Raw genomic sequence first — 27,013 nt, 5'->3', positions numbered from 1 at the left:
TATGACACTGGGGATGCCTTAATAGGGCAACGGTTTATGTAGAGCCTTGCAATATACCAATATAACAGATTTCAGGAAATATATCCCTCCATCTCACACTTTAAATGAGCAACTCATGAAGCTCTTACATGCCAAACTTCTCCATTCACCTACAAGAATACACATATAACACAGCCCTCCCTCAACTTTGGATATCCTACTTTCACCTACAGACACTAGTCACACATTCCGCAGCTATGAAAAAAAACACACGAATAAGGTAATGTGACTTTTGAGTTTAATCGCAAGTAATAACAACTAAAACACATTGTTAGAGAGATATCATCCGTGTGCCCCTATTCATGACTGCAGTGAATATGCGCTCGGTTTGCCCCTCCAGGACAGTTGCCAGTCCGTCCACAGTGGAGGCATGGTTCTCTGGGTGATCACAGTGCTCATGGCCTGGATGGACACCCCCACAGTCCAGGCCAGAGCACGCAACCCCTCTGGTGTACCAGCCATACCTTCATGGACCTTGCATTGCACATCCAGCATCTGCCACCTTACAGACGATTCCAGAGACTCATCATCCGATTTGGAATCAGTCTCTGGATCACCCCGGCCACTCCTCTAACTGCCCAAGGCCTGCTCTAGCACACTGTCCAGCAGTTGCACTTGTGAATGTGAAGTGCCCTCATCAGTATGTGCATAACCCCCGGCCAATGGGTTACACTGTGCCAAAGTGCCAGTATTTGCGATGGTGCTGAGTGCAGACAGAGGATGTGACACTGCACTCGCTGAGGGTTCCTCCTCCTTGGAAGAGGAGGGAGGTTGTTGAACTGTTTCCGCTGGAGGTTGTGCTGATGAGGCTTCTCCTGCAACAGATAGAAATAATTAAGGGGAGTAATCAGTTATCTTATTACTTAATGCATCATGTCTAACTCTTGACGCACATACACCTTTTCACAGACAGACATGCATGAATGAATTCCATGGAAACAATGAAGCCATGAACAAAGATGTGAAACCTTTGATCATGACGTTTGTCAATGGTCCAGAGTATGCAACCCCAGCATCAAACACTGTGCATTTTTCCATTACACCTGTAAACCACACTGACCATCTCATCTTATCACCCAGTCTGATACTTTTGCCACCTCACCAGAACCAGGCCTCCCTCCAATCTCGGCACTGCCTATACTCCTGGTACTCTCATTGTTGACAAGGGACAGTACTTGTTTCCTCAAATTGGGTCAGGATTTCAAGTTTTTGCCATTCCAATACGTGTGCAGGAGCGCTCGTGGGCATTCTTAGCTCGCTTCTCATGAAAAGATTTGACACAGAGTTGGCATCAACAAACTCGAATAGTCATATGTCATGTTCCAATCCCATTATCAGATCAGCGCATGCCCCGCTGAAGCCTATGCTCAGGTGTCAGAAGGTTATCCTGCCAAAAACCCACCATTCAAATTAATAACTGAGACAAAAGCAGAAAATGCGCTGATAAAGAGTCATACGGACTCGAAATGTTAACTCTGTTTCTCTCTCCACAGATGCTGCCAGACCTGCTGACTTTTTCCAGCATTCGTTGCTTTTATTTCAGATTTCCAGCATCCACAGTATTTAGCTTTTAAATGTTTGGAGTGTCTCACACTGAACACATTTTGCTCATATTGTTGCCATGCTCACCCTTGTCGACCTCACGAGGCCATTGAATCTTTTCTTGCACTGCAACTGGCTCCTCCTCACGACACCAACACCGGGGACCTCCTCGGCCACCTCCTCCCATGCAGCACGAGTCTACCTGTGGCTCCTCCTCTTCCCACTGCTTGGAATGAGCTGATCCCATCTCTCCTCTAAAGCAAGGAGGAGAGCACTAGGGGCAGCCTCGCTGAACCTGGGGCAGATTTGCCCCTTTTGGAGCCCCTCTCAGCTTGTTCTGATGTTGAGGACATTTATACATGGAAAGATACAAGCAATGCACAACTGCTCAACATCTAAAGCTGGCATACTTGCTGATTTAGAAAAATCTGGGTAACTGTGAGGCTGGAGATGGCTGACAGACATCAGCACTAACTAAAATTTACTTACCTGGATACACCGCAAAAGACGAAAATCCTCACTGTTCAAAACTTTGATCTCCTCTTGGGTGATGTGAGGGCTCACCCGAAACTGTCCACTGCCAGGGCGTCCTTTAAACAGCTGGCCGTGACTTAGCTCCGGGTCACAACCTCCAGCCTCAGAGCCGAAATCCCGCCTTCCCAAACACATTGTGAGGGATGGCTGTCTGTTGCCTGCTCTTGCCGTTAATTGACAGCAATTAGAGTTTTATCGGGCGAGCAGCGACGACAAACCCGGAAGCCGGAACGCCATCAACGTCTGGGTGAGGGACCCACTGTCGGCATGCGATTGTAAAATTCAGCCTATGGTTGACTAGGTATTTTGCCATGGAAAGACTCCAAGGGCAGAATTTTTCCCGTGTTGGGCGGGCTCGCCCCCGACCCGAACGAGCGTAAAATGACGCACAATATTTTGGTCGGCGGGCACACACGGGAGTCTGCAGCGCATCCGCTGACAATTAAGCAGCCTGTTAGGACCCTTAATCAATTAATTGTTTTGAATTTTTCGCTGCCCATCCAACTATTCGGTTGGGATGAGGTTTCAACCAGTGATTTAAAAAAAAACTTTTAACACTCATGTTTAGCATGCCCCTGCTCATATGTCAGAGGTACATGAGAGGACATGTTTTCATTATTTTAAAAATCTTTATTTTTATTGCTAAAAACCTTCAGCTCCCTGAGGCAGCTCTGTGCCTCAGGGAGCTTTTACCGCACACACCCGTGTGCATGCGCGGACTTTTGCGCCCGTCCTCCTCCCACCCCCACCCCGGCAGCGCTGAGTGCTGCAGCGTATGTTTCACACTGGCTGCCCATTAATTGGCCAGCATGAAATCACGGCCGGGGCCCAATCGCGGGCAGCGGTCGGCTTTGGGACCTGCCGTGCCCACCCGACGAGGGCAAAATTCTGCCCCAAATCTATTCCAATGCCCAATGCTGAGTGATTAAAGAAAGCATTTAAAAGAGTTCTCTGTTGATAAGCAGGCAATGTGCTTTGATTCACACATAACAATATATAAGAGAAGTGATAATAAAGCAACTATTGTAATTTAGAGCGTACTTCAAGTGCATAAGCAATTTTCACTTGATTTATTTTCCATTTCAGACTTGGAAATCCTCAGTTTAATGCTACCTTTTTTGGGGAAGCAAAGAAAAGCTCTGCTGTTAGCTTTGTGTCAAGTAATAGTTCATTCCCCAATGGGACATTTACGATCTTGGGTGGATAGTTGGGTGAGATACCTTCAGATTGCCTGTTTTCGTTGCAGTCCACAAATATTGCTGTTTCAGTCTCTCTATTTGGGAAATTTGACTATTTTATGTTGATTTAAATATTAAAAAATGCCTCATCAGATAAGAAAACAGCTGGCTTCATGAAAGTTGGACCTTGGAATGAATTTCAAAGGGTGAAACTGTAGGCTTTCAAGTCTCCTATAGATTATTCTTCCCTTACAGCCTCCCCTGTAGAGAGCATACACAGAAAGTGTGGCCACAAAGCCCATCTGTGTAAATACAAAATGCACTGTTAAACATTGACACGACATCTAGGTTTAATTTAGTGTGCTAATTAAATTTAATGTTGTATCCACAATGACAACAGTCCAACAATGAATTTTCTGTTGCTTTTCATATCAAGGAGTTTTCTTTAAAATCTAGTTTATGCTTTAATAGTTTTCAGGCTACCTTGGTGGGGAAAAAAATCAGGTTTCAGCAGTTTTACATGATCAAAAAATGTTTTTTGGCACTACAGCAGCACTTCCCTATTCTTAATATTGTTCTAACTACGATGTTGGATTTTATAAAAATGAACTTGGGTCCTCTAGATGTCTGAAAAAATGCAAACCTCTTGAGAAGACCAGTTGCACAAATTCCCTACTCACACATGCTGATGTTATATAAACTTAAATTCTAGGGAGCACCATAAGAACCCTAAAGATGTGTTTCCCTCACTGGAGTGAGAATCGCAGCTCGTTTAAAAACATAATGAATTAATTCAGCTAGTGTAGTTGTATTAGATAATGATTATGAATCTCACTTGGATTCCCCCTTGTACACACACACAATCAATGCAGTTTGACTGCATCAAAGTTGTACTTGTCCTTAGTGTTGAATTCCTAAACACTGAACTGCTCTCTGTTCATACCATTTGTACAAAATTCTTTATCCAAGGGCAGGATTTTTCAGTCGGTGTGCAGGGATGGGCCCGACACGCCAATGCGTAAAATACATCAGGCGTGCGTCCTGATGTCATCGCGCAGTCCCGTGATATTTTGTTCAGCAGGCGTGCGCCGGAGTCGGCTGCGCGCCTGCCGATATGTAAACGGCCTATTGAGGCCATTAAGAAATTAATTGAAGTAATTGTTAATGCTGCCCGTCCAACCTTACGGCTGGCAGGCAAGCGAAAAGGCCAAGCGGCCTTTACGTTTTTTAGGAAACGTCATCCACGAGCAGGATAAGGTTTCCTAAAGGTAATACTGATGAAATAAGATCTTTATTTTGAAAATAAAAACATGTCCCATCTCATGTGGTATAATCACATGAGGGGACATGTTTCATTAAATTTTTAATGTCCTTATCTATTTTTTTAAAAAGCGCTTCAATCTCCCTGGGCAGAATTTTACATTTGGGCATGCGGGTGCGCACTCAACACGCCGGAATGTAAAATCGCGCATGATGACATTGGGCGCGCGTCCCACCATCATCTCGAACTCGCATGATATTTAGTTCGTTGGGCGTGCGCTGATAATTGAAAGGCCTATCAAAACCATTAACTAGGTAATTAAGTTGCATTTTATGTTGCCTGTCCAACTTGGCGGGCAGGCGAAAAGGCCAAGCGGCCTTTACATTTTTTAGGAAACCTCATCCACAAGTGGGATAAGGTTTCCTAAAGCTAATACGACTTAAATAAAACCGTCATTTTCAAAATAAAAACATGTTCCATCTCATGTCATGACACAGCCACATGAGGGGACATGTTTCATTAAATTATTTGTGTCTTTATTTATTTTTTTAAAAAGCACTTCAATCTCCCTGAAGCAGCTCCGTGCCTCAGGGAGATTGAAGCGCTCCTCCGCATGCATATGCAAGCTGCACGCCAGGCCTGCTCTCCCTCCGCCCTCCCGCCCACACAGGTCAGCGCTACCACTCGCAATCCATGCTGGGCGGGCTTTAATTGTCCATCCCGTGTGAAATTGTGGTGAGGAGCCGATCGCGGGCGGCAGTCGGCTCTGCAACCGCCTCTGCCCGCTCCCGCCGAGCCTGCCTGATGTCTGGAAAATCCTGGCCTTTATTTTTTTTTAAACTCTTCATCTCCCTGAGGCAGCTCTGTGCCTCAGGGGAATTATCAAGTGTGCGAAGGTTCGCGCTCGCCCCGCTCGCCCTCCTCCCCCTGCCCACACAGGTAGCGCTCAGCACTGCCACTCGCGTTTCACGCTGGGCGGGCCTTAATTGGCCTGCCAGCTTGAAATTGCCTTCCGGCCTCGATTACAGGTGGCGGTCCGCTTCCCGACCGCCCTTGCCCGCCCCTGCCAAGCCCGCCCGACAAGGGCAAAACTCTGCCCATTATGTTTTGAGACGTAGAAGCTGTGCAAAGTACATGAGACGAGTGAAACAAATTTGGACCCTGTTTCTATCAAATGCAAGTAGACAGGTCCCAAATCATAATTCATGGTCCTTGCCAATCAAAGCAATGTTTATTCATATCATTTTTGAATTGAAAGAAGATGACTTATGGCTTGTACATAATGGAATATCCATGCTGCTTAGAGATCTCAAGCTTTCAAAATGGGATTCCTAAAAATGTTGGATAGAGCCCAGCCTGTTCTTAACTGTCATTATTTTTGACACTGAAAGTTTAAAAAAAACATACTTTCCTCAGGCAGGTAATGATTTTAATGATGTATACATTGCTTTCTAAATAACCTCTTTGTTCTTGTACAAGTATCAAAATATTATTAAGAAAAATGAACAAAACCACTAGGTTCAGATTGTTCAAAAGAAACTGGAGCTTCCATCTGAGAAAATGGTGAGCTGCTCTGGGACTTCCACACATTGAGAATATCATCTAAGCCACAGACTAAACTTGTCTTCTACCTTGCTATTTCCTCTAAAATAAAACAATTTTAATTAGCAGGCTGTTCAGGGATATTCAGTTTAAATAAAACTCAAAATAGTCCTTATGGTAGCTATTACAATGTGATGTTATTATTTTAACATCTGCTTTTCTGTCATTTTGAGTTTAAAAATAAAATTGTTTCCTAATCCCTTGAGCTGGCTGTGGGTAGTTATTTTTCGATTTTGGCATTAAAGCCCAGTGTTAAATGGTTTCCTGACTCTGTTGCAGATAATTGGTAACCTTGGGCCTCTGGAACTGATCCTCAACACACCCAGTCACCACAGAGTCCATCATGGTGAGTCTGCCTAGATAGACTGGACTTCTGTCTTGTAAAATGTGTCATTTTTCTGGCTGTCTGGAAACCTGTCACTAAACATCTTCAAGGTTATTTTTTTTTAATTGAACAGTTTTGAAATTATTTCACTAATGTACTGTATTGAAAGAACTTAATTCAATCGAATAATAATATTTCTCAGGAATTTCATGTTTAAAATACAGATTATGTTTGGATCAGATGTTGTAAACTGTGCACTAACAGTAGGCAGTTTACAAAATTTTGATTCATAAATATTTATCCAGCAACTCAGTTTCAACAAAGATAATAGAAAACATGACAGAAAAAAACACAAATTGGTTTTAAAGTCTAAAAGCAATTAGTTGTTGTCCCAATGAGATTCATCACTATACTGGCAATATCTATTATGCTGACAGTGTGGAGTGTTAAAAAGCAGATTATTGAGCAGCATTTATAAAATGGGTAGCAATTTGGGTTCAATTAAGTAGATATTTATCAAATAAACTTTGCATTCAGCATATTTTAATGCTGTTCCATGTTTCATAGTAAGATTTTTGCAACTGATGCTGAAGCAGTGTAAAGTGATTTTGAACAAAATCTGTAGCAACTTGGAAGATAATTATTTCAATATTACCATTATCAAAATATCCTTTGCTTATCCTGTTCTTGTATCCGATAGGATTTTTTTTTACATTCTTTTACAATGTACCCTTTTGTCATTATCCCATAGTAAGCCTCCAATTTGGATATTCATGTTACATCAATAAAAGACTAGAAAATGTGAAAAGAAATCTAGCTGACTTTTATTTTTTGAATAGCAAAATCCCATTTTCGTAAATATTGATCCCTACATACATGGTGAGCTTTAAATATTGGAATACAGTTAAATATATAATGTTCCAAAGCGGGGTTTGGAAAAGATGTATTTGTTATTTTGTTTCTTGATTCAGGAGTGAGGAGAATAATTATACTATTTTTAAAAAATAATTAAACATCAAGTTTAAAGTTTTAGATCATTATAGCATTGTCCAACCTGAGTGCTGAGAGCAATGAATTGTTGGGGTAAGTGGAATATACACACACTAGTTTATAAATGTATGCATTCATGCACTTGCTCAGTCATATGTAAACAGACATATACATTAATTTCAAACGTACACTTAATTCTTTGGTACCTTCATATGCTTATACACCTGCATACCCATATTAACAGCTGGTATATTTTAGCCATGCAAGCGAAAAGTAAACCTGTAGAAATGAAGTCTGCAGACACTTGTAACATCACATTGCAGCTGAAATTACCTCCAAAACCATGCCCTTGGAGTATAATCATTGTGTTATAAGCATAAACGTCAATTCAAAAACTTGAATCCCAAATAGACCAAATTGACTTCTAATTAATTTAGGTGGAAAAAATAATTCTGACTTTGTAGATTTCAAGAAACCTGTCTTTTTAAATAATGCTATTCAGTTGGCTGGGGCATTGGACAGACAAAATCAAATGTGGTTTTCAAATGAAGCGGGGTGAAATGGTGGAGGATAATTGGACCAGTTACCGCTTAGAAGTCACAGGGCAGAATTTTCCCATCCTGCCCACAGCGGGTTACGTGGCAGGTGGGAGCAGAGAATCTAGCAGGAGCCAAGAAGTCAGATTCCTGCCGGTGTGAAAATTCTCCCAATGGTGGGTTAATGGCAGGTTGGGTATCTTGCTGACTCGTGACATGAACGCCATTTGCATTCATTACCATCTCATGACTGCTGATTAAATATGCTTCTCACTGGAATTATGTGGCGCCTTCCAACCTTGCTTCAAGCCAGCGGGAAATCATGCTGGTCTGAAACACGTTTGAAAAAGGATGGTGTGCAGCGGTCAGGCCTCGCTTTTCTCATGACTTCAAGGTGCGTGGAACATTCATAGCCTACTCACCACAGTGCTGCGCTGGTCTCGCTCTTCTTGAGATGCCACACCACAGATGGAACACCACACCGCTGGGGCTGTAGGTTTGGTCTGCTCCCGATGGTTGCCTTCATAGTCCTGAAGGACACCACTGTGCAGTGGTACACAGGCAAGGCTGAACGCTCCAACAACGGCCAGCATTTTGGACGGGGGAGTGGGGTCAGGGGGGTGGGGTGGGGAGCAGGGAGTGAGGTGGGGCAAGGATAACAGACACATGGTGGGCAAAGGAGCAGGAAGGTATTGTAATGAGTTGGAAGGAGGGGTACACACTGGGGGAAAAGTGGCAGGAAGGCATTGCAAGGGGTTGGGAGGGGAGGGGGACACATAGAGGGGGTAAAGGGGCAGGGAGGCATTTCAAGAGGTTGGGAGGGAAGGCTGAAGAATGACAGAAGGGAGCTCTACCTGCATATCATGAGGTTTCAGGCAAATTTCTGGGACGCGGACAGTGAAGGGGGAGCATCGAACCTGGTCTTGAAGTAATAACACAGAACCACCATCTTGCTCTATCGGAGTTATAGCGCAGTTATAAATTGAAAATAGAAGTGGATCTGAATGGGAGGGGCCTGAGGTTGTGTGGGAGGAGCCCACTGCTGGTCTAAGGGGCACTTTCAGGGGGTGCCATCTAGCTTGTTGGTGCCACAAGATTATAATTGAGTCAGAGCTGAGAGAAAGTAGGATGACCTCCTTAAGAACAGGGAAATGTAGGAGTCACTGGCTTACCATCACAGTCGCCACCTTTCAACATTAACACACAGGAATGTGAAATTTGGAATGCAGGCAACTGTTAAGGAGGCACAGGTTCTGCATATTGGAATCCCTTCAATGAAAGACTCTCGTGCTTTCCAGAATTGGCAACATAATGGGCCAGAGGGCATCCATGAGCAACTTATTGTTAATCAGAATGCCAGATCAGAGATTGGAGCATTGAGTTAGGTTAGGTAGTGCATATCATTCAAACCTACTCCAACCGCTGTGGGATTCAGATGTTAAGTCTCAGGGATGGCCTCTTGTTCACCTCGATGTGGCTGTGAGCACCTCAGATGCAAGGCTGCATCAGCGATAGGGCTAGTCAAGCAGAAGCCACGATCGACCATTACAGTTGCCTTTGGATCAAGATTGTGAGCTTCACTATTTTTACTCGTTATTCCTTAACGTATTCAATCTATCATGTCAGAGAGGAGGGCAAAACAAAATATGGATCCAGGGCTCAATGCTGCATTCACAAAGGTTCTAATACAATGAAGGAGGAGAAGAAGGAACAGGCAACGCCGAGCACAGTTTTAGGAGAAGCCCCACATGAGGTCCAGGGTACAGGGGAGACACAGCAAGAACATGAGGATCAGGAAGATAGACTCAGACCACGGAGGTGAATCCTAGACTAAGGTTCTACTGAAGAAGACTCTCCTATTTACAGATGGGTGAGAGACAATGCCGTGCATGTTTGCACTTGTCCTGAGCTCTGGTGGATCACATTTGTCATATTACTCAGGAGGAACTAACTCCCCATGGAGTGGGAGGCTATCCCCTGCCAGTGGCCTTGAATTTCTTTGCTTGCAGATTGTTCCAGGGATCCACATGGGACCTGTATGGCATCTCACAGTCTGCCATAGATAGTTGCATCAAGGAAGTCACAGATGGCTCTACTGTAGGCTCATCACTATGTGAGGTTTACACTTGATGAAGATAGCCAGGCTGCAAGATTCAATGGGTTTGTAGCTATCTTAGGCTTCCCAAGAGTGCAGGGTGCAATCGACACATGTGGCTTTGAGGGCTCCATGGCAGCAGCCCCCAATTTTTAGATGAGGACATGGTTGGGGACATCATCTTTCTGTCCAGGTCTTGTCCTTTGGCACTGCCACTGAGGAAAGACAATTGTCGCTAATGCCTCAAGGCTGCTGAATGGTGTGTCGTGAGGAGAAAGGATTACAAGCACACATTTCCAATAAATATTTGAACACATCTCCATGACATCACCCAAGGGTGTGGAAACTATCTTCAGTGAGGGTGACATCACATGAATGTGAAGCTCACAGAGGGAGACTATCACTGAGTGGGAGGATGGCTAAACCTCAAAATAACAGGAATCAAATGTTCATAATCAGAACGCTTTCAGTTGACCAAGCCATTCACATAATCATCAAGTGTATTAACAAAAGTGCAATATTTTGACAGTGGTTGCACACCCTTAACCCATAAATGATTTCAATATTTCTTAATTTTCCTAACTTTAGTGCTATGCCTGGGTGCAGCCCTGACATCCACAGCAGACGTGGAGACAGCCTGCTGACTGCTACATGCCCTTGGCAGATGTCCTCTGGGGGCCCCGAGGCCTGGCGCGCCCCGGCCTGGTAAATGTGACCTGCTCAGGGGCAGATGCACCTCCTCAGCCTGACCACCTGGAGTTAATGGGGCCACAGGCAGAGAGGATTCTGAGCGGCTGCACACACTAGGAGTGTCCTGTGTGGAGGCCCCCGGGGTGTCTGGTTTATGCTCATCCTCCTTGTGGGTGCTCAAGGGCGCCTCCCTGTCTCCTTGAGGAGAAGGAGCATCTGGAAGGAGGTCAAGGTCCCTCATCCCCCTCTCGCCTAGACACTGATGGTGCCCACAGTCTGGGTGGCCATGGAGTTCAGGGCTGAGCACAAATCCGGCAAAACCTGCTGGACCAACGTCTCCATGGTGGTCACCAACCTTCCCATGGTGACCTCGAGGTGCTTGCTTATCGGAGCCACGACATCAGACAGAATGTGGATGGACTCCTCCATTCTTCACTCCAGTCTGCTGAGTATCTGCTGCATCTCTGCCTGATGTTCCATCTGTCATTGCATCTTCAGCATTGAGTTGGCGGCCGCTCACAGAGGCTCACTGTTCGGGCTCAGAGAGTGGCTGGTCTCCAGCAGCCCTCTGTGCGCTGGAGACCTGGGCCTCTGACAGCTGCAGAGACGTTTCAGTGAGATGTTCCCCAGGAGGTGACCCCGAGCCTAACCTAGAGCTATGACCCAGCGAGGCATGTGTCTCCATGCTGGTGGCGGATGTGGTGAGAGCAGTGATAGCTCTTCCTCAGTGGCTTTTTCAGATTCCTCCTCTGAGGTGGTCTGGGGGTTGGGACTTATGTTGTCCCTCCTCATGTGCCGAGATATGCTTGTGCCTATAAGAGAGAGAAGGTAGTTTTAGTTCCTGAACGGGCAGATTACAAGTTTGAATGCCACTCACTGTGAATGTCAGGATATGATGAATCCATTGAGGTCTCATCCATACTAGGCTGCTAGGAGAAGCCGATATCCCCTTCCCCACTGGAGCGATCCCTGTTCTTCCCAGCCAGCTCAGCAGCATCCTCCTCGACGTTGGTGATGGGCACAATGTTGGCCATCCATCCTCGGGTCTGAGATCTTTCCCTCCTGTTGTGGGACAGCGTGGACTGCGTGAAGACAAAAGAAAGGAATGTGTTGAGAAGGGATGGAGCAGAGGCTGGGAATCATGCATGCTCCCTGCGTGTGATGAGCCCTCCCAGAAAGGGCTGAGGATGGAGTGCGAGCAGCATGATAGCTGAGATGGTGGTGATGTGAATGTATCCGTGAGACAATCAGTGGTGATTTGTGTCCACCGTTAATGGTTGTGTGAGATCCCTGAAGAGAGTAGCCATTTGAGTGCATGATGCCATGATGAGAGTTTGATATTGGAGGGAATTGAAGGATGATTTACCCTGATGAAGCAGATGTGATCATTCATCCTCTTCCTGCATTAGATGGCGTTGCAGATGTGGTGGCCTGCTACGCTGACCTGCTCTGCTACAGCCTCCCAGGCCAGAGAGGTGAGGCTGGTGTGCTTCTTGGAGCCATCCCTCATGTACAGCACATGCCTATGCTGCCCTACTCCTCTGAGCAAGGCCTGGAGGGCGTTGTGGTAGAACTGGGATGCAACCTTCTTCTGACTTGCAGCCTTCTTCTGATTGGCAGACACCTCTAAAGGTCTCCTGGAGACAGCTGGGCTGGAGAGAGTGAGATGTGTGTGCTCGCGTGACGTTTAAATATGATGCCTGGACCTTCAGCCCCGTTAGGTAACGACCGGACAGAAGAATCAGTTCCCGACCCGCCAGGTGATTCAGAGACGTGTTCACCTGTGAATAATTAATGAACTTTCGAGTGCAGAACCAGGCGTGATTTCCCACCATTCTGACCAGTGGGAAACGTGTCATGGAACCCGCCGGCCTTTGTACTGAGTTTCAAAAAGGGAAAATTCCGCCCATACATTTCGTTGTGATTTTAGATAGTTCTTTGATTGAGTTTTTACTGGGCCCCCAAGGCTGGACAGGAGGCGGGCAAGCCTGGAAATTCCAGCTGCTGGCCTGTGTGCCAGTTTGTTGCCATGATCCTGCCACCGCCCATTTTCCAAGAGGCCAGGGAATGGTTAGCCACTTGAGCCAATTAAGTGACCTATTAAGACCCCTCCCCCACGCCAACTGGACATTTCCATTTGGCAGACAGGCCCCTGCAATGACCGAAACATGGCCAAAGAAAGGAAGCAGACTCCCAGCAGCCAAGCAGGTGAGGGTGGGGGGAGGGGGCAGAGGTATGGTAGCGGTAGCACTCTATTTCATTGTTTAAGTATTTCTGCTGCAGCCAGCTTACAAATGGCTGCAGGCCACCCTGTGAATGAAAGTGGCCTGGAAGCTTTGGCCATTTTTAAGTTGCAAGATTTTAAAGTACCATCTTGAGGTACCCTCTCTCTCCCTTCGCTGCATCAGCAGGCCGCGACTCCTTCAGTGCCGGAAGGCCAACTAGCGGCCTTCACACTTCTGGAGCCTAACTACCATCCTTAATGAGATGGTGAGCCCGCCTGTGATCGTGGAGTGGCCATTAATTGGTCATTTACTCAAAAATCGGGCATGTCACACTCATGCTGTTTCTGGGCAGAACTCGAAAATCAGCATCCCAACCCCAGAACAAAACTTCAGACCAAAAAAAATGAAAAGCAGTATTCAGATTAAAGAGGACAGAGCAATAATAACCACAGAATGCAGTGGAGGCGGAACAGATGTGAGAGTCTGGAGGGAGAGGATGGTCGAGACAGTGTAGGTGCAGAGGGGGGTGACAAAACATGGAGGATGGGGTCAGAGAAGGGAAAACAGAGCCACTACCACAGTAGGGAAAAGTGCTAAGCATGTACGGGTCATGCAGGAAACTATCCTCTACTCCCTCAATCTATTTCTTAGTGGAAATAGGTGGTTGTGGTGTAACCTTGGCTTTCCCACACTCTGTGTGATTATGGTAGCAATGGCCATGGGGAGCGAGGCTTCCTCCAGTAAGTCCGATGTGAAAAATGAAATGCTGAGATCTGTTGCTTCTTTCCCACCAGTTTCTTGTGCACATTGGCCATGAGATGAAACTTGGAGGTAGGTCATGGCAGCATCCCAGAGGGAAAGAAAAGACAAAAATGTTTGGATTTAGGCACCGTCACATGTACTTAGGATATTTTCCACATTTGCTGAGATTTAAAAAGAAACAAACGATGATTCAATTTGCAATACCTGATCCCGGGAGACTGATAAACCTTGCTTCAATCCCTGCTTCCTTGCAAACTACAGGCAATTTTTTGTTTAGCCTCCTCCCTCCCACAGATAACATACTTTGGCTGAAAAAGACCCAAGCATATTACTAGAACCGCCTACTTCAAAATTTCATGCATTGGATTCTGTTAGTGTGGATAGGAGCAGGAGAGTGAACTTTGCTGTGCAGCGGTTGATTTATAGCTGTTTAGATGTATATGGTGATGTTCCAGAAGCAATACTTGGATCAGTTTTACATTGAAACAATAACATTTCCAGCACTGAAGCAGGCCATTCATCTCGATCTGCCTATGCCTGCCTTTGGCTCAAGCAATCCAGAACCATAGGGCGGAATTTTCCGTGCCCACTGCTGGCAGGCGTGATAGGTGGTGTGAGCGGACAATATGGCGTGATCGGTTTCATGACAGCGGGAAGGCAGGTCACGATTGTCCGCTCAGCCCACCGATGGCGGGCTGCGTTTCCCGCTCATCGGTCCTCAGGAACCTCATTGTAATACATCAGCATATCATTATCAGGCCATCCAGCCAGGCTCTTGCATTCCTACTGGATTGTCCATCCACATTGGCGGGCAGCACGCCGTTTTACCCGCCCCCTACTACACTTTGTGCAAATTTGGGAAAGTTCTGCCCATAATCTTTATTGACTTGATTTCTCTGCACAGTCCTGTACCTTTCCTTTCAAGTAATAAATAATCCAATTGCCTCTCCTTCCTGTGCGAAAACACTCTAGTAAACCTCTGTATGTGAATTTTTTCAAAAGCTCTCCTCACTGGATGGTTATTTTAGATTTGGGGCCCCCTTGTCACTGTTTCCTATCAAATCTGCATAATTTCATAAACCTCAATTAAATGCACTCTTAGCTTTCAGCATTCCAGTGGATATAAGATTATAGAATCATATAGCATAGAAGGAAACCATCTGGTCCATCATACCTGTACTAGCTCTTTGAAAGACCCATCCAATTAGTTCTATCCCTCTGCTGTTTACCTATAGCCCTATAATTCATTTCCCCTTCAAGTATTATTATGATGTGGCAGATGATGTATGCCAGGCGGATCAAATCCATGAGGGAAACTTAATCACATGGTCACAACGATTTTGCAATTTCTATTTTATTTCGAGACGCATGCCTTGAATTCGGTAGTGCTAAGTACACTAAGACTTACAAGTTTTTTTACAAAACTAATTAAACATTTATTAACAAAAGAAAATGTTTCAAGCACATACATAGGTCTACAAATTACTACTCTAATAACTCCTAAAACACCTAATTAATCTGGCTTCCAGTTACACCCCTATTAAGGCAATGGTGAAAAAACAAATAGATTTAAACAGACCCAGGCAAACCACACAATATCCTGGACAGTGATATTCAAAGTGAGTTTTCTTAGCTCCGATTCCTGTAGACAGCAATTTGACGCATAGAGGCTGGAGGTTTTTCACACTTGTGTTAGAGCTTAGATTGTCTTCTCCCCCCCTGACACATAGCCTCATCTCCTTTATACATATTTCTCCATTTTTAATGCAACTTCCATTTTTCCCATATGTTTTTTCAACTTTACTTTTCTCTTAATGTAAATCTTTCATAGTACTAATTTTATCAGCAACCTTTAGGAAAAATAAACACACAGTTTGGCTTAGCTTCTTCTGGCTAGATGTAACATCTTACCATCTGTTTGAAATTCAAACTACTTTGGTTTATCTAAAAATGCAAGTTTTCCTTACACCTCACATTCTAAAGCTTCAGCCATGTTTACACATTTAGCATTTCAAACCTAGATTCTGTTTGATGACTCAAAAGCCTCCAGACCAGTTGTCTCCAATTCAATTTAATCCCACACACACATCCACACAGAGAAAATCATCCAAACCCCACTATTAACCCACTTTTACAATAAATCACAACAATATTATGAAAATTATTATATTTTCATGACAGTATTTATCCAATTCCTTTTGAAAGGCATTATTGAATCTTCTTCCATCGCCTTTTAAGACAGTGAATTTGAGGCCATAACACGCTGCAGAAAAATAAACTTCTCATCTCCCCTCTGGTTCTGCTGCTAATAAATATATTTATGGTTGGACTTGTCCCAGACTTGCACTAAGTACGGTAGCAGGTAGGAAAAAGAATGTTTTACCTGCCGGCTGCAATGGCTGCTTTTCATGCCATATCATCCCAATCCTGCTTCAGTAATCATGCATTCCCGGGAAACACACTGTTTCGATGGCAGACGGGTTCTCATTTGCCAGCCATGCCGACAATTCACCGCACCCTCACACCGGGCGCCATATTTAAAGTGCAGCCGCGTGCACACCTCTTGGTGCTTCCAGCCCAGGACTGCTGCACAGGAGACATAGCCCCAAAAGGCAAGAATGTTGCAGGCCCTTGATTCAGTGACGCGTCCCTGGAACACCATTTGGACGCTGTGGTGGCCCGCTGTGATGTCCTCTACCCCTGCTTGGCCACAGGAAGTCCAGCAATCTCACCACTCTGGCTTGGTAGGTTATGACAGTGGTGATCAGTGCCAATGCTGCACAGAAGAGGTTGGCCATCCAATGCAGAAAGAGGATGAATGATCTCATCCGTGCAGCCAGGGTATGGCAAATATCTCATCACTCTAAACTCATGCACTCAAGCCCATCACACATTCACTGGCATCTCACTCACTGCCAGCTTAAGGGACATTAGCACACACACATACCCTCACATGTCCATCTGGCCTCATCTCCGCTGGAGACTGCTTCCTCAGCCCTCACCATCTTGAGGCCACTTGCACAGATCAACTTGTGTCCCCCACACACTCTTGGATACTCCCCTTCCACAGTACAGCCCTCGCCCTGCAGCCTCTTCCCTTGCCTGAGGCCACTTCTCCCCCTTCCCCAAGCAAGCCCTAGCCCTGCAGCCATTGGAAAGCCACCCCCACCTTATGGCTGGTTTGGTAGATAGAGACCCACCCGTGAGCCACCCTAAAAGTGATGTGGTGCTGCCTATGAAGTCCGGTGCTGATGACAGTGAGTGGTGCCCAAAGCAAGTTAGGCAAACAAACCTCGAAGTCTGGAGTGAAGTACAGCTCACCAGGTGCCTGTTGCTTAGATACAGTCGCGAAACACGTTGGCATGCAATCATGTCAATGTGTTTGGATGATCCAGCGTGGGGGGATGATTCTGGTGAGCTGGGTTTATAATAATATGCTGATGTGTTACAATGAAACTCCCGACATCCGACGGCAGAAAGTGCCATTGACAGGCAGAGTGGACGATCGCAAACTGGTTTCAGGACACTGTGAAACCGATTTTTGGCCTTCTCACCATATTGTCCGCTCATGCCCTAAACACACCCGCACCAGCGGGCATGGAAAATTCTGCCCTTTATGTCCCCTGGTTACCAGTCTTTCTGCCACTGCAAACCATTTCTCTCTATTTACTCTTATTAAAACCGTTCATGATTTGAATGTTTCTATTAAATCTCTTGCAAGCTTATATTTATAAATATATTTTCCCATCCCTTGCACTATCTGTGTGAATATACATCGTGCACACTCTGTAACGTTGATGTCCTTTATTTAATAGAACACCCAATAGAGTACACAATACTCTAATGGTAACTGAACCAATGCTTTGTACAAATTTATTATTATTTAGAAACATAAAAAGATTTACGGTGAAGATGGAAGCAGTTCAGCCAATCGTGTCCATGCACAATCTCAAAATTTGCTGAGGGCACAGAAGTAGGAAAGTCGGCAAACAGTGAGGAGAACTGTAAAAGACTGTCAGGAAACATTAACTGGTTAACATTGAATGGGCAGATCAATGGATAGTGTAATTTATTTAAATGAAGCAATACATTTTGGAGAGGAATAACCAGGATTGACAGTATACGCTTAATGGAAATATGCTCTATTCAAGAGACGAGGGAGACAGAAGACAGGAAACTACAGGCCAGTTAGCTTAACATCTGTCATACGGAAAATGCTGGAATCTATTTTTATTCTTTAGGTGGAGAGAGATTGCAGAATTCTGAGGTAGAATGATCTAGGTGTCCTGGTATATAAATCACAAAAAGTTTGTATCCAGGTACAGCAAGTGATCTGGAAGGAAAATTGAATATTGTCTTTTATTGCAAGGGGAATGGAATGTAAATGTAGTGATATTTTGCTACAGTTGTACAGGACATTGTTGAGACCACGTCTAGAATACTGTGTACAGTTTGGTTCCCTTGCTTAAGAAAGGACATAATTGCAGTAGAAGTAGTTCAGAGAAGGTTCACTCGACTGACTCCTGGAATGAAGGGGTTATCCTATGAGGAGAGGTTGGAGAGACTGGGCCTGTATTCATCGGCGTTTAGAAGAATGAGATGTGATCTTATGGAAACATAAGATCCTGAGAGAACTTGACAGTGTGGTTGATGAGAGGATGTTTCCTCTTGTGGGAGAGACTAGAATGAGGGGACACAGTTTAAAAATAGGGGATCTCCCATTTAAGATGGAAATGAGGAGAATTTTTTTCTCTCAGAGGGTCATAAGCCTGTGGAACTCTCTTCCCCAGACAACTGTAGAGGCAGGATCATTGAATATTTGTAAGGTAGAGATAGATAGATTCCTGACTAACAAGGGAGTCATAGGGTATAAAAGGTAGGCAGGAAAGTGGAGTTGAGGCCCCAATCAGATCAGCCATGACCTTATCGAAGGCGGAGCAGGCTCAAGGAGCTGAATGGCCTACTCCTGCTCTATCTATATGTTCGTATGCTAAAGGATGTAGATAATTGGGAGTTAATGGTCACTATGCTCAAGTCATTCCTTAGCAGCAGGAGGTACACACGCTGGAAACTGGTAGGGCTTATTTTTGTATTTTGGTCTCTGATCGTTGAGTTTCAATTGGTAATTAAACCAGTGGCGAAGCAATTGTGGCTTTTCCAAAGACCAACCTAGTGGGAAAAGGCATTGGGGTCAGAAGAGGCTCAAAGGGGTAAATTTCTACTTTACTCTCTTTGCAGGGCCAGGAGGAACAGAAGTATTCTTTCGGGTCGCACAATACAAGTTTATGCCTCCCCTGCCCTGTATTTCCCACACCCCTTTCCAGCCACTTGCAGAGTGCTGGGGAGAATTTATTTGGGCTCCAGCAGCAGACTCTGGCAATTTTGCGCAGTCAGTTGTTTAAACAATTGCTAGGCCTCATGCTGCTGAGGTCAGGAATGTTTACTAACTGTGCACAAGTCTATCACCTTGAGTTATAAGCAGGGCTCATTCTCAATTTCAGCATTTGCTTTTCCATCTAAATATGTAATACATTAAAATGGAAATTGGAGATTTACAGAGCTGTGTTACTATCAGTTAAGGACCAGTAACTCTTTGTTGAAAGTAGACAAAATTTGAGATCCTAGTTACCCACAAGGAGAATAAAGCCATAAGGCTCCATGGCTTTAAACAAACAAAATAAGCCTTACTATACAAAGTCAGAAAGGTAAAGCAATCTACAATATCTATCTTATACTGACATTTAGAATTAACATGAGCGAAATATGAATTAATGGGCAAACTGTGGCCAAACACGCCACACTGCACATTAAATGGCAGATGTAATCAAGACACATCCCATAGATTTCTCAACAATGCACCCAGACTGAGTGACCACAGTGAGTCACAAAATCTCATTAAAACTCTGTCACCTTCATGAAGGATTTTAACTCCTCACTTTCGAATATTTAGCTTCTGAATTCCCTCAAAAGCTGCTCCGACTTGGACTGCTTCAACCACTGCTCACTTCCAGATGGTTCAATTTCTTCTCCTGAGACTGCGTTCTACAGGATTCCCAAAGCTGCACTCTTGCCACTAACTACCAGAACATTTCCAGCACTTTTGTGAATCGCTAGCTTCACTAAGCTGGCACTGCCTGTGGGTTTCTCTTAACTCCAGTCGCCTGGCTTCACTGATTTGTAAATAGCTCCCTGGGCCTCTCTGAGCCCTAACTGCCTGGCATGGAACCAGTGACCTTCCACCACCTTCTCATCTCCCCGAGGACTTCTCCAAGCCCTAACTGCCTAGAGCCTACTAACAGCTCCCAGTGCTTTTCTGTGAGCTGTAAGCTACATGAGGTCCAAACTGCAACTAACCCCCTCTCCCAGCAAACACAGGGATAAATTAAAACCAGAAAACCTGTTTAAGCTTCACCCATCTCCATGACAATGTAGCCTTTCACAATTCACTGACTGCTTTTAAACTAATTTAGATCTGACTCCAAAAACAAATCATCTCTCTGGACTTCACTTCTTCCCAAGCAGTGTAGACACCACGTCTCCAGTTTCCCAGCTACATAAGCCCACCTGCTGTTTTGGGATCTTACCTTTCTAGCTGTTAACCTCTAAGTCAACATGGCCCCAAGCTTTTCAATGTAATAGACTCCAAGCTCCTCTAGTTGCATTTATCTGATTTTCTACAGTTACACTTTAATTTTCTCAGGACTGAACATTACTTCTAAAATATTAACATGAACCATGAACTAGATATTCGTCACAGCTGATACCGGGCTACTGCAAGTAAATGTTGCTGCTTTAGCAATGAGTTTACCCATTTACAAAGCATGAAGATTTGAATTTTTTTTTTATATTCAATGTTACAACAGACTCAGCATTTTCAATATATAATACAGCTTCAATGTCTCAAATATGGCAACCTCGGGACTGAGACCATGCTGGATTTCAGATCTTGCCAGTTTTTGGATAAAAAATTCAGAACCTTAATTCAAATAATAGGAGACACATAAAATCAAGTGAATACGTTTATTTTTATTAAGGTTTGAAAAAAGTTATACATAATAGTGAAGGAGTAACATTTGACAAAAAAAGGTAAGTAAGGCTGATTTGCAGGCTGTGCTGGATTCGGTCCAAGGTGGATTGGGTGGGGTCAAAAATCACTCTGACCACTCGGAGCACGGGAAAAGAGTGACACGCAAAGCCAAGAACAAGTCCAATCTGCCATTGCAGCACCAAGCTGAATTGTCCCAGTAAGTTATTTTACACATTAGTACCAATGAAAACTGACAGCATAAAGAAATGACCTGTTTTTGGACAAATCCAGCTTTCAGATAGCTGGATTTGAGACATCGTACCTGTAGTTTATAGACATAAATAAATGGACGACTGGCCAAATAAATACTAACTGCAGGAGTTCCTTAGGGTAGTGTCCTAGGCCCAACCATCTTCAGCTGCCATGTCAATGACCTTCCTTCCATCATAAGGTCAGAAGTGGGGATGTTCGCTGATGATTGCACAATGTTCAGCACCATTTACTATCCCTCAGGTACTGAAGTAGTCCATGTCCAAATGCAGCAAGACCTGGATAATACCCAGGCTTGGGCTGACAAGTAGCAAGTAACATTTGTGCCACACAAGTGACAGGCAATGTCCATCTCCAACAACAGAGAATCTAACCATCACCCTTTGACATTCAATGGCATTACCATTGCTGAATCCCCCCACTATCGACATTCTGGGGGTGTCCATTGACCAGAAACTGAACTGGATTGGCCATATAAATACCGTAGCTGCAAGAGCAGGTCAGAGGCTAGTAAATCCTGTGATGAGTAACTCACCTCCTGACTCCCCAAAGCTTGTCCACCATCTACAAGGCACAAGTCAGGAGTGTGAGGCTGGCCTAGCCAGTGACAGCCACGCCCCCTGAATTAATTTTTAAAAATAATTCACACCTGTTGCTAACAAACTGTTCTTCATCTGATCTCTTGGTATGGATGAGAATGCAATCCAGAGCATTACTTAAACTCCTTGCATAAATGGAAGTATTCTGACTGTTTTACCTACACTAAAATGGACACAAACTGCAAGTCCAGAAGGAAGCATTCTTACATATGATTTTCAACTAGGGAATAACTGTGTTAATGGCTTTGCCTATTGCATGATGAGGACCACCAGTTATTGTTTATGAAGCTTGACATTTTTACTGACAGGGAGGGACCTGGTGCTGTGTTAAAAATCTTTCTTGGATTTGGAAAACCCAAATTCAGAAGTCCAATCTAAATGTAAAATTTTGAGTTTAGATAGATGCTTATTTGTATTCTAACAGAGTGAATTCCTTTCATTTTAATTGCTTGTTGGGAGGAGGGAAGGATGGTAGAAACTGCTAGCATGCTGTCATTTCCATACCTGTCAAGTGTCACTCATTTTTGTGGAAAATTGGGCTTCTTTTGTCCTCCCAATTTAAAAGATGAACACACTGTTTGCAAACTATGTCTTACTTGCCAGTCACAGGTGTCTCTCTTCACATTTTCCTGACGTTGAGGTATCTGCCTTTACCTCTTGGCCCTAGGCTCATGCCTCCTAATTTCTGCAAGTGGTAAGGTACCTACACGGCATATTTTCAGACAGTCTGGATTTACAGCAGAAAATTGTTCTGCATTTGACACTAAATTGGTTACTTCCCATGGTTGCTGGGCAACCTCAAGTACCTTGCCCATGTGGTCCCAAGCATTCATGTGTAAGTCTCAACAGTGAATGTCATCAGGCCCCTAAACCACAGGGACAGCATGGCTGAGACCAATCCTGTTCATCCCCAAAACCCATATGCACTACCAGCAAGGATTAATCCCATTAGGACTGGGAACTCTGACTGACTTTCTCCTCCCTAACCCATGGGAAAGAGCTGTAAAATGTTCCAGCATCCGCAGTAGTTTTTTGTTTTTATCTCTGTGTAAAATGTACTTCTCTGAAGCTAAAGTGGAGCTAAAACACATTTCTGGGATAGAGTAGAAGAAACAATTATCTGAAAATGGTTGTACTATATCTGAGCTGCAAGTCCTGATACGTATTGAAATGGGCGAAAGTTTTATTCCTAAGTGCCGGCTTTCTTTTTCTTGACAATCTCAATTCATTACAAATTTAAAAGACTGATTGCAGATTTTAAATCCTTATTCTCCATGCTTAATATGAACTGCAAAGAATCCATGGTTGAATTTTTATCCTGGCATGCCCTTGTAATTTAATTGTTATTATTTGTCACACATGAGACGACATCAACCTAGACTTTAAACTGGTCTTTTTTTTTTGCTGAGCACTGATCAGTCGAAACCACAGGAAAATCCGTCACTCTTTGCCTATCTGCTAATTTGTGACATACTTCATGAGTCCAAGTGTTAAAATAACTTGTATGTTTCTGCTGACCTTTTCCTCAGGACGGAACAAATACTGCATCGACAAGAATTATGCTGGAACTCTTATCATTTGGGACAGGATTTTTGGTAAGTAGCAGAGACTCTGTTTTAGTAGAAAATTTGAGTTTCTCAAAGGCTATTCAGTGAGGCAGTGTGCAAAGACACTTATCTCTAACACAGATTCACTTCACAAACCAATGCTGTGTTTGAACATAGTACATCGTAAAACAGTTGAAAACAGCTACAGAGAAACATTCCACTTCATGAAAGCTTTTAAGGGCCATAGAAGTTAAATGTCCTGTGGCATTCTCCCTCTCCCCACATCCCAGTTCAGCATATTCTATTTTGTGGAGCAGGATAAAAGTGCATAAAATGAATGTAAAAACGTCAACACACATAGTGGGGAGTATTCTCATGGGATGATTTCCATAGATGTTTCAAGGCTGTACTATGGCACCCAGCATGGTAAGTGGTTCCATATCGAGAGTCCCCAGGAACCACACCTGTTAACATTCCCCAGCCAGAGGCTCCACCTTACTCAAGCCCCTCAGATGGAACAAATCAGTCTGAGAGAATTAACATAAAATGTATAATGAATAAATTTAAGGCAAGGCAAATATAAAGAAATTATATTAGGGAATAAAAGAATGAAGTACTATGTAAAATTTTCTTGGAGAGAAGGTTTGGAGAGGTTGGGACTGTTCTCCTTGGAGAGAAGAAGGCTAAGAGGAAACTTGGTAAAGGTGTCCAAAATCATGAGGGGGCTGGACAGAGCAGATAGAGAGAAGCTGTTCCCACTCGTAAAAGGATCAACAATGAGAAGGCACAGATTTAAAGTGATTTGCAAAAGAAGCAAATGCGACGTGAGAAAAAATCTCTTTCACGCAACGAGCGGTTCGGGTCTGGAATGCACTGCTTGGAAGTGTGGTGGCGGCAGGTTAAATCAAAGCATTCAAGAGAACATTAGATGATTATTTGAATAGAAACAATGTGCAGGGGCACGGGGAAAAAGCAGGGCATACTGCTCATTTGGAGAGCCAGTGTAGACATGATGGACCGAGTGGCCTCCTTCTGTGCCGTTAAAATTCTGTGATTCTTAAGCTTTCTTTATATTTGCATTTTTAAGAACGTTTGTAGTGTGCAGTCCCATTACAGGTGGGAATGTGTAGTTAAAGTGTGGCAACTTTACTTGGACAGTTTCCATTATAAATGTGAATAGCAGTGAAGAGAAATGGAATATTATTATGCCTGTCTTTTGGTGTTAAATCATCATTGCAAAGACAAATTTCAGGTCGCGATCTACCATGTCCAATTGCACATGGAAGTGTGCTGTCTGCCAAATTGGAAGCTGGCAAAGTCTAGATGTAGAGGGTGCCCACTCAAAATGGCCACTGGCAACCTGCAGATAAGGGTCTTAATGACACTTGTAGGACCTCAATCAAAATTGGTCAGAAAGTGTACAAAGCATGGGTTACATGTGCTCCACCCAATTGTTCCAGATCTTCAGCAACCTAACTAGCAGTCCTCAAAGAGACTTCTAGACTTCTGGATGCTGTTACAAAAAGGGTAAGGAAAATTATTAATGCTTGGAGGAGCAAGAGTTGTGGGTGTCTGGCTATTGGCTTTGGGATTGCACCATTAATTTCATGCCAAAAACTGGTGCATAGGAACAGAAGTATGCAATTCACCTCCTGGAGTTGGTTTCATCAGATCAGAGCTGGTTTATAACCCAACTTTATCTACTTGCAGGAGCTATTGCGGCTGGACCCGCTTAATCCTGGGTGGGACCCTGTGTCAATACCCTGGGGCAGGAAAACCTCCCCTGATGAAGTTGGAGGGTGGAAAAGACTGAAATGGGACTCCCAGCTGTTGGTGTTGGCATGTAATTTAGGTTTATTAATTAGCCAATTGACAAATATTATACCTGAGCCCACCGCAATTCAGTGGAAACTCAATTGCGGGGAAGGCCCACTGGTGGCCAATTAGTACCTGAAGGGCACTTGATTCCATCAGGCCTCCTCCCACCACCCTCCCCAACACTACCCCCCCCACCCCCCTGGCCATGGAATTTATGGGGGTTTCTTACTAGTTCTCTGATTGGTGGGCAAGACCCAACAAAATCTATCAATCTCAGTTTTAAAATGTTTTAATTGACGTAATCTCACAGCCTTTTGGAGATGGAAGCATAAAAATAAGGACAGGAGGCATGACTTTAAAATGGTGACTCAATCAAGTCCTGCTCCAATTATCACATAACCTCGAATCATGTGATTGTCCTGATTCCCCACCTGAAATAATCGGTGGGGTCAGTCACTCCCCGAAGCCACCTGATTGCCTGTTTTTAAAAATTATTCGTTCCCAATGCCCATCAATGTGAAGCAATGAAACTTCTTTATCATCTAACCCACTGGGTCTTAAGCAGGCGTGCTTCATTAATCTCGCCAGTGGCTGACTGAGTTAACATGAGGCAAGGCATTGTTTAATTTGGTGCGTAAGTCGCTTTATTCCAAAACAGACAAAACATACAAAATACTTGAGTATGATGAATGCCACTTAGTATGAGGAGTTAATTTTCTGTTCACCTACTGTTACAAAAATAAAGAACATGTGCGCACCAGCCCATTGGGTGAGACCTTTACTTAATGGAAAAGCACTATTTTTTTCTTGCTGTTTGCTCTTGACAGACCTTTTTGGTGTCTGGGGCTTGAGTTTCATGAATAGGCTCTGCCCCGATCCACAGAAATCAAAACAATTTGCTAACACCACGATGTTAGATATCTTTCTGAATGGCCAGATATTACTCACCAGCAGGCCACTGTTGGGATCTGTGCAAAGCAATTGCCTATCCCACATTTAAATTACCCTTTCACCTGTATGGATGACCATATCGAGCATAACGCTATCTGGAGAAGCTACTCCCTTTAAAGCCAGTTTCTATTGAAAACACATATTAAAACCATTTATATACAAGGCAAATGATTCTGAACCATTAAATATGCTTCCTGTCACAAAAATATAATTTCCTGTTGCCATCAGTTTTTGAGCCATTTAGCACAACAATTCTCTTAATATTTATAACGAGAATTAAAACTCTTGCATAAAACATAGGGTGGGATATTCCAGCCCTGCCCGCCGCCAGGATCGCCCGTTCCTGCCAAAAGTCAATTGACTTTTGGTTGGGTTGCCAAATCTTGTGCGGCGGGCCCCACCACGATGATGCTGGAAATTCCTGGCCATAGTTTCTGTACTTCCAGGAACTCCATTAGTGTCATTATTTCCATCATACCTGGCTGTAACACTGAACATTATTTATCTTGATTTTTTTTTTAAAAGATTATTTCTTGTACTTTAATTAGCTAACTCATTTCACCTGATTTTTGGTCCTCCCAGTTCCACAGTTCTTTCTCATTCTAACTACTTAAACAGCAACCCAAGGCACTTCACAGAGGCATAAGGAAATAATAGTCATTAATCCAAAGAAAAAGATATCCAAAATCTTGTTCAAAGGGATGATTTTTGAAGGTGGTTTTAAAAGAGATGAAGAAGGTGGAGGGATTTAAGGGAGGGGAACCTAGAGCTTCTAAATTCCAGAACATGGGGTTGAGAGCTCTGCTGTCATTGGTAGAGTAAGGAGGGAAATGCAGAAGAGGGCAGAGTCCTAAGGGAGTTTTGCAGGGAATGAAGGGAGGGGGGTTGTAAGGCTGGGGGAGGTTACAGAGATATGGAGGTGCAAGACCATGGAAGAATTTAAACAAAAAGATGGCAATTATAAATTTGAGGCATCGAGGTGCCAGAAGCCGATTTAGGTAAATGTGGACAAAGGTGATGCG

General features: G+C 43.9%; 1 protein-coding gene across 1 annotated transcript in view; it reads left to right on the top strand.

The window, feature by feature from the left end:
- agmo (alkylglycerol monooxygenase) overlaps positions 1-27,013 on the top strand; it is a 497,656-nt gene that overhangs the window by 301,991 nt on the left and 168,652 nt on the right. Inside the window, exons 6-7 of the mRNA XM_078538835.1 lie at positions 6,436-6,502; positions 23,205-23,270. Coding sequence (XP_078394961.1) covers positions 6,436-6,502; positions 23,205-23,270 — 133 coding nt within the window. The remainder of the gene's footprint in view (positions 1-6,435; positions 6,503-23,204; positions 23,271-27,013) is intronic.

Source organism: Cetorhinus maximus, chromosome 3 (genome assembly GCF_964194155.1).
Source record: "Cetorhinus maximus chromosome 3, sCetMax3.hap1.1, whole genome shotgun sequence".
Classification (NCBI taxonomy): Eukaryota; Metazoa; Chordata; class Chondrichthyes; order Lamniformes; family Cetorhinidae; genus Cetorhinus; species Cetorhinus maximus.
This window is presented reverse-complemented; position numbering and strand designations above follow the sequence as displayed.